Source organism: Cibotium barometz, chromosome 5, assembly GCF_041138505.1.
Source record: "Cibotium barometz isolate CiBa-2024 chromosome 5, ASM4113850v1, whole genome shotgun sequence".
NCBI classification, from domain to species: domain Eukaryota; kingdom Viridiplantae; phylum Streptophyta; class Polypodiopsida; order Cyatheales; family Cibotiaceae; genus Cibotium; species Cibotium barometz.
In genome coordinates, this window is record NC_141050.1 from 32090188 (window position 1) to 32098105 (window position 7918).

The window sequence follows — 7918 nt, forward strand, 5'->3', positions numbered from 1 at the left end:
TTATGCAACCATGGGTGACAAGCGTTGAGGTGGGTTAGTTAGTTAAGGGAGAACGTGAGGAACACATAAGTCTTAGGGTCAATCCTTTCACCCACCAAACCTTCAAGGTGCAAGCCTCAAAATAGCACTTTTTAAAGTACCCTCCCCTACAATACAACACTTGTACACTAAACACATTTAAAATGGCATTTCTTTTAGTACCCTCCCCTACAATACAACACTTGCATACGAGACAACACATTTAAAAAATTTAGGGTATATTATTTTATGAAACCCTATAGAGTGTAAGCTACATGTATATGGTAAAATCAAAGTACTTGAGAGAGAGAGAGAGAGAGAGAGAGAGAGAGAGAGAGAGAGAGAGAGAGAGGTAATGCCTCTATTACTTAAGATGAGACTCAACACCGACTAGTGGAGAGAAAGAGAGAGAGAGGGGGTAATCTCTGTTAATGGAGAGAGAGAGAGAGAGAGAGAGAAGAAGAAGAAGAAGAAGAAGAAGCTCTTTTAACGTCGTAGGAACAATCCCAAGAGACCAATTTGATCTATCAGATGGGAGTGAGATTCGAACACAAGACGTGTTGAATAACAACTCCATGAGCTAACCAGTCTACTACTCATTGAGGATTCTAGGGGAGAGAGAGAGTGCATAGGTTTCTAGAGGGGAGAGAGAGCACACCCGACTGATTTCTAGGTTTATACTACGGAGAGAGAGGACCCGACTAGAGAGAGAGAGAGAGAGAGAGGGAGAGAGAGAGAGAGAGAGAGAGAGAGAGAGAGAGAGAGAGAAACGACGAAGGGGCATGGCCGTATTCAGATGCTACAAATGCGTATACATGCAAGGCCTTCACTCTAATTGATCAAAACAAACAGAATGTGCTACCATTTTGTTCCAATTAATTGATCTCAAATAGAAGGTAGCAAACTCTTGAATGTAAGGAACTCATGTGTGCATCTGTGTGTGTGTGAGAGAGAGAGAGAGAGAGAGAGAGAGAGGTGTTTGAAGTGTGTAAATTTTTTCGTTGTGCAACCTCCCGTTCATGAGTTTTTTGCAGAGTTGTCATTTAGAATGGTGTGCCCTACTGGGAGACAAGAGATGGCTACCTCCCATTGGAGACAGATCATGCCACTTCTTATCTTACTATATATAAAAGAGGACACATCTCTTGGCCCGTGGGACTAGTTTTTTCAAGAAGCCTTATACTATCTATATACATATAGGCTATAGCTTATAGGGGGGTAATATGATTTTTTATTAAACTGTATAGCCTATAGCATACAGGAAGCCGAAACGTTAGAACCTTAGGGCCTGGGTCCTGGGCTATATGTTTAATGATTAATCAAAGTATCTTTCAAGGAGAGTTAATGTCACGGGGACGTGGGCCCACAAATGATGTTGACGTTTGCAGGCCAGACCAGAGCACGATGAGAGTAAATTTCAAAAGAGAGAATTTTGTGCTGCTTAAACAAGGCGAAAGATTCTCTTGTATGGACGGCGGAGATGAGAACGAGGGGGAGATTTTGGACGGTCCAGATGGCCTCTTATAGCGGGGCCCGTTGCTTAAAACGCGGCAAAGTCAAAATTTGGTGTCGGATCATGGATGCCTGTCCACGTCATCACCCACCGCAACGACTCTTCTTCTCCCCGGCTGCATTTTCTTCATTGCGTCGCTCCGTACAGATCTGTTTTGCAGAGCCGTCAGCCGACGTGGAGACGATAATGCCATCGTGGCAGAGCCCGGACACGTGCGAGAGTCTGTGCTGCCAGTTTCGAGACACGTGTGATGCCAGCCCGAATGATGGTCATGATGGGAGCTAGGGGGCTTTCTTTCCGTTCACCTGTGTGGTTGCTCCAAAACCCCAGATTTTGGCCTCTGCTGTTGTTTGCCTCGTCTTCTCCTGCGAAAACCTAGAATTGTCCCTCCACTACCGTTACTGAACCCTAGCTAGCATCTAACATAGTAAGCCCCGTAAAACCCTAATTTCTGCTGCAGATCGTGTCTCCATCGCCTGTGTGGGCTGAGTCTCGCATCTTCATCGTCGTCATCATTATCATAATCACCATCACGATCATCTCTCACTGCAGAAGCCTCGTTTTCCGGCAGGCAAGGTTAGTTCATGGTGCTTTGTCAACGCTCTAAACACCTCTAATTGTTTGGAAGCCCGTAATTTGCCAGTCCCCGCTCTGAGATTCGTGTTACTATGATGGAAATCTGGCCTTCCATGACTCATCTGTGTAGTTTATACAAGTATATGGTGGTTGATTTTAACCAGCAGGCGTTAGGGTGAAGTAACTATGTGTTACTGCGAGAGAACTGTAGATTGTGAGATTTTTGGACTCACACTATCCAAATGATGGAGCCTCGTAGCCTTTGTGTGAAGGCTCTTCAGAGTTCGTCTATGTTGGTGTTCTGCCAGGATTTTATGGGCTCAAATTTACCCCATTCTGCATCATTTTATTGTGGGCTACTTTCATACAACCATTAGTTATTGACAATATGATAATCTGTTTACGTATGCTGAACTGCCAGGCGGTCTTGTGTGTGTGCTTGGGAACCTCCTTAGGGCCCGTGTTGTATATGAACCATTCATGCTTAGACAAGCTTTGCAAAATGTTACGGGATTGAACATTCAAATGCAATTGAAATTATGAGTGTCCCAAACTCCCGACATCATGTAGGACCTGTTTTTGGCTTTAACTCAAACAATGGCTCTTAAATGCACGGCCTTGATGGAACGCTATTGTACTAGAAACTTTGAGTTTAGTGCAAAAGATAGCAGCCCTTGTGTGTTTTTGCCTACCGTGCTGCCAAAACCAGGTGTAACACAAAGTCCAGATTTTAGCAGAATGTGGAGATGGGTTTTTTGTTTCGGTAAGCAGAGTGTATTGGAAAGCCAGACGCTTATGTTGTGCAACTCTAGACCGAACCAGTAACATGGTGCTTTTTTGCTTTGCAGGTTTTGCATTTGATATTGAAGGCCACAGTATGATTCGCTGCCTTCAATGGTCATGACAGTTTCTATGGCCGGGGAAGAGCACCCTGTTTTTCATGATTTCCTTGGCATTGCAGGACAAAGAGGGGATCCAATCAAACAGTCAGAGCTTAAAGTGCCAAATCATTCCCTAGATTCTAAGAAGGATCTTCAGAATGTAGAAGTAGCGGGGGAGGATGTACCTGTAAGAGCATCTTCAACAAACGGCGGCCATTTTGAGGCATGCTCTCCTTCGGTGGTTGTGTCAGGTGTGTATTTTTCAGCTTCTTTCTGACGATAAACCCTTCATGCATGTACACACCTTTTTGATGATGTTCGGGTGCGTGTAGAGCAATTGTCGTGGCCCCAAGGGACTGGTGCTGCACAGCACGTAGGAAGTAAGGGTGGGCTCTACAAGTCTGAGGTGAACAATAGGCAAGGAAAGAGAAGGGACATTGTGAACAGTATGGATTATATACAACACCAGCTGCAGAGGGGGGTGGAAACTTTGGACAGCTCTCCTTTTCTGAAGGTAAGGCTACATTGCAATGACTATTACACTGCTTTAATGGTTAAGTTGATTTCCTTACCTCGTCGTGGGTGGTTGTATTGTATGTGGAAGGTCTCTCGACTTGAAAGGTCAGATGACAGGAATCACAGACGTGCAGAAGCTGGTAGGGATGATATACATTCGCCAATGCAGCCGCCTCGCTTGTCATCTAATTGCCAGAACCCACACTCTTCATTTGTAGTTAAGTCCGGTCTATCCACAGTCATGTCAAATAAATGGGATAGCTCTAGGCATGTCTCATTGAACACAGGGATGCTTGGATCAACCCGAACTGGTCATCTAAATTTACAGTCAGACAAAATAGCTGTGAACAACATCAGGGAAAATGCTGTTGTACTGCCACGTCCTCCTGCTGATGAGGGCTCGAGAACCGGGCTGAAAGGCTCCAGTGTTGGTTATCTTCTCAACAGCAGCCCTGCCAATCCTATGGTGGGGACCGCCCACACAAATCTTCCATCAGGACGGTCCGAATCCTGGTCTCAAAGTGCTGGTTCAGAGTCTGTGTATGTGGCAAGGTTGGTGTTTTTTTGAACTGCCATAATTATATGTTCAAAAGCCTTCATACACAGCAAATAGAACTGGCAAAGCAGGGGCTTACACACCAATTACTTGCGTTTTTGTGCAGTCAGCAGACATCAACAAGTCGACAACTAACCATCTTCTATGGGGGCCAGGCCCATGTTTTTGATGATGTGCCATCTGATAAGGTGCAATCTCTTACCTTGTTTATGACTCGGCTGTTTGATACAGAAGGATGCACAGGAGAGATGCCATTAGCACTGCAGCCATAGGTGCTGATTCTAATTCCTGTGCTGTACTGTTTGTTTAGGCGGATGCAATCATGACCCTTGCCGGGTCAAGTGGTAGGTCTTGGTCCACTATGATTACTTCCCGACCAAAAGCAAGCTTGCCAGTCTCAGGCAGCGAAGGCTCACTGTCCATGTTTGACAAGGGAAGGGACAAGAGCATGAGCAAGTCTAGTGCCATGAATGGTTTCAGTGGTCTTGCTCCAACTGCACCTGCCGAGATCCATAATGCAGCGACTACTTCAGCACATTTGCGACAAAGTAGCAGTCCTAGAGGGGACAAAAATGCACCTGAAGCCAAATTAGGTCAGTTGGCACAATTGGTCTTTGTCAATCTTCCTACTTGATGGAAGTGGTCCCAGAGAGAGGATATGCAGGTTTATGGGTGTTTTTGAGAGCTTATCAGTGAGTTGTTTTAGATGCAGAGGGCCTTGGCTTTTCTTCAAAGCATCAAGAAAGCAGAGGAATGCCCCTTGTGCATGCAGCCGAGGTCGGCAAAGAGGTAGTTATTTTATGCTTCACATGCTAGTTATTTTTTTCTAATAGATTTTATGCTTTACATGCATGCTTGTTGTGTGCGCACACAAAACATATGCTTGTTTCAAGGCTGTCAGCTGTTTTGGAATTTAACAACAGTTCTACTTAGCTGAATTTTGTGCTTGTACCTTTAGCTCATTTGATTGGAGGAATGGTTTTGAACTCAACTTTTGTACAATGCTTACTCTGAAGGCCCTCAAGACAGGTTGGCTTAATGATACACTGTTACACATTGACATGTTTTTTCATGCTTACGTATGTACATGGACATGTGAAGAGTAACAAATTGGTGGTTTTGGCATGCATGTACAGAATTCCTGGTACGCCCAGGCAGGAAGCTTGGGTGCAAAATGTGCTACCATTTTTGGGCTCTCAGAAGTGCTATGACTGTATACTTCCTTGAATATCAATATTTGGAAAACATGATTTACACTCTAAAACTCTTACATATCGTCTCAGTAGGGAAATTTTGATTTTAGTCTGTGTGGGTCAAGTGGTGTTGTCAGCCGGGGGAGGTAAAGAAAATTGTATCTAAGGCAGTTGATCTGTCCCCTTCATTTGAAGAGCCTTTTTTGGGGGTATTCTGCTCTTCTCAAAAAATTGCAAAACAAGGTTGGTTCACGTTTTTGCATTCAAAGCTATTTAAAGGGAGATATTTTTTCAACTATCATTAGAAAGGAAATTTTAATTTTGAAGAGGGGCGCTTAAGGAGGCTTCGGTGAGCATGATATTATGGAAATGACTGGTCACATTGTATATTGGCCTCGCAATCAATCTCTCTCACACACGCACGCACACAGATGGCCCCTGCCTTTGCACCTCTTTTAGCCCACAATAATGGAGTAGCTGCCATGCTATACACTAAAGTTTAAGAGGCTCTGTGTCTGTGTTTGTGTGTGCCCTTGCGTCAGTGAGAGAGAGAGAGAGAGAGTGTTTACATGCGCACATGACTTACAGAGGGCAGAATCTAGACTAGTAGCTCAAAGAAGCCACCACAGGGGAAGAAAAGATGTCCATTAGGCCGTGCTTCTAGCGCAAAATCATTAGCAGCTCGGTGGTCTCCTAGAGTGGTGGTTGCAGAGGATGTGAGTTAAAAGCTTGATCGTTTTAAACCACCGTTTCGAAATTTTTTTTTTTCAATAAAAGGCATTTTCATTACTGAAAAAAGACAATACAGGTTACAAGAGACGGAGAATTAGCAATGGCCAAGCTCCTGATACTTGGAATCATGGGGGATTACAGATTACCAAAGTACTGTGTTACAAGATGGCTTCCTATAGGTTACATACCGGGATTCATGGGGGATTACAGATTACCAAAGTACTGAGTTACAAGATGGCTTCCTATAGGTACTGGAGCTTTAGAACATAGGAGAGACATGCAATTCAAGATGGTTTCGAAATTTTTGAGACATGCAATTCAAGGGGAAATCTAATGCGTGGGTGCAGAAAAATCATAAGGTGCAGTAATTACATTCAGCGGTAATTACATTCATTCTTAATATGCCCACAAGTAACCTAAGGCTAGTTGGGTAAAAAAAACCTAATGGAGTAATCACATGCATTCTTGATATGCCAACAAATAGGGGCATACAATGTGTGAAAAAAGGAATTCAATTAAATAGTTGGGATGATGGATTATCATTATGGTTGAAGGTTTTCTAAAACCTTAGTTGGGATGATGGATTATCATTATTGTTGAAGGTTTTCTCTCGTCTACAAGAAAAAGCCAAACGACATGTCGTTCGTGTGCGCCACCTTCTCTCTCTCTCTCTCTCTCTCTCTCTCTCTCCCCCTCACACACGCGTGTCCCATTTCCACCAACTGCCAGGAAGATGAGGACGCGACACCAGCTGCCATGAAGATGAGGAGGTGAGGTGACAAATCTTAGAGGGGAGGGGATTCGAAGGCGGCCAATAATGTGATTAAGGTGATGGCCAGGTGGATTAATTTGGGCGACACCTGCATCTTCATCGATAGCTGAATGGGTTGGAGCATTGTCAGCAGTAGGAGGAGGTGGTGGTGTCACGGTGGCTTCAGCATGGACTACTGCTGGCGCAGGGGGGCGGTAGAGATATTGATGCTGGCACGGCAGAGGGGGCAATTGTAGTGGGAGTGAAGCCACATGTCGATGCAAGGCAGGTGGAAGGCGTGGTTGCACAGGGGCAGCACCCGCACCCTTTCCCCTTTTCCTCAAACTGGCTCAAGCACACTGCGGACTCATGATCACATCCGCCGCCTTCGCCCGTCCCCATCCCCGTGCTCCTTTGCTTCTCGAGAAAATCTGCACAATATTCTCATTAAGGGAAGAGGTTAGAATATATTTTCTTCATAAATGACCATAATGATAAAATTTGGTAAAAACTGAATCATCATCTTAGTCACAACCTCTATGGAGAAGCTCATTATTTTATTTCAAGATTTTTTATTTGGATGTGTTGTATACTATTTACCAAGATTAATGTGTTTAATCAGTTGTGTGCGCGCTGATATGATATGGTTAGCATTAATGTGTTCAATCAGTTGTGTGTGTGTTGATATGATATGGTTAGCATTAATGTGTTCAATCAGCTGTGTGCATTAACTAATATCATTTTGGATGTAGGCGATGATTGAGTGGCATATTATATGTTAATCGTTGTTGGGTAGGATATGTGTTGGACTACTATGAGATATTTTGAAAGATATATGAACATCTTTTATGGTTTTATATTTAGATATTATATTTTTATAAAGTTAAGGCCTCATATCTTTGTACATATCAAATAGTATTTTATATTTTTGGTAGGCCCAAGACTTTCTATTATTTCTTGCTATATTTTTGTAGAGCATTTACACTCAAAAACTCAAAAGCACTTGTGCTTTGTTTTTTAAAGTTATTTTTTTAAAAGCAAGCTTTTCCTAATACATATAAATATGGATGAGTGGTACAAGAGTCACACGCATCCAAGGGAGATTCAACCCAATCTTGTGTTGACGGCGGTGACCTCTACTTTATTCTCCATCTCTCTTTATTTATTTAAATTTGTTTATTA

The 7918-nt window shown here is 43.3% G+C and overlaps 1 protein-coding gene across 3 annotated transcripts; it reads left to right on the forward strand.

Annotated features, from left to right (window-relative positions):
• Positions 1–1818: 1818 nt before the first annotated feature.
• LOC147638363 (uncharacterized) lies at positions 1819–5505 on the forward strand. 3 transcript variants are annotated; one of them, XM_086798292.1, is made up of 10 exons: positions 1819–2107; positions 2956–2982; positions 3069–3239; positions 3321–3502; positions 3593–4056; positions 4167–4248; positions 4371–4653; positions 4767–4849; positions 5019–5089; positions 5197–5505. In XM_086798292.1, exons 4-9 carry the CDS (start codon positions 3437–3439, stop codon positions 5025–5027), a joined length of 987 nt encoding a protein of 328 aa, XP_086654418.1. In that variant the 5' UTR covers positions 1819–2107; positions 2956–2982; positions 3069–3239; positions 3321–3436; the 3' UTR covers positions 5028–5089; positions 5197–5505. The 3 variants fall into 3 exon arrangements, with proteins under 3 accessions (XP_086654418.1, XP_086654416.1, XP_086654417.1); XM_086798290.1 differs by having other exon boundaries at positions 2956–3239; XM_086798291.1 differs by having other exon boundaries at positions 2956–3239; positions 4773–4849.
• Positions 5506–7918: the final 2413 nt, after the last annotated feature.

Coding starts and splice junctions, on each gene's coding strand:
- LOC147638363 (XM_086798290.1), top strand. CDS start 3,002: ATGGTCATGACAGTTTCTATGGCCGGGGAAGAGCACCCTGTTTTTCAT. Junction 4,057..4,166: donor GAGTCTGTGTATGTGGCAAG/GTTGGTGTTTTT, acceptor GTTTTTGTGCAG/TCAGCAGACATCAACAAGTC. Junction 4,249..4,370: donor ATGATGTGCCATCTGATAAG/GTGCAATCTCTT, acceptor CTGTTTGTTTAG/GCGGATGCAATCATGACCCT.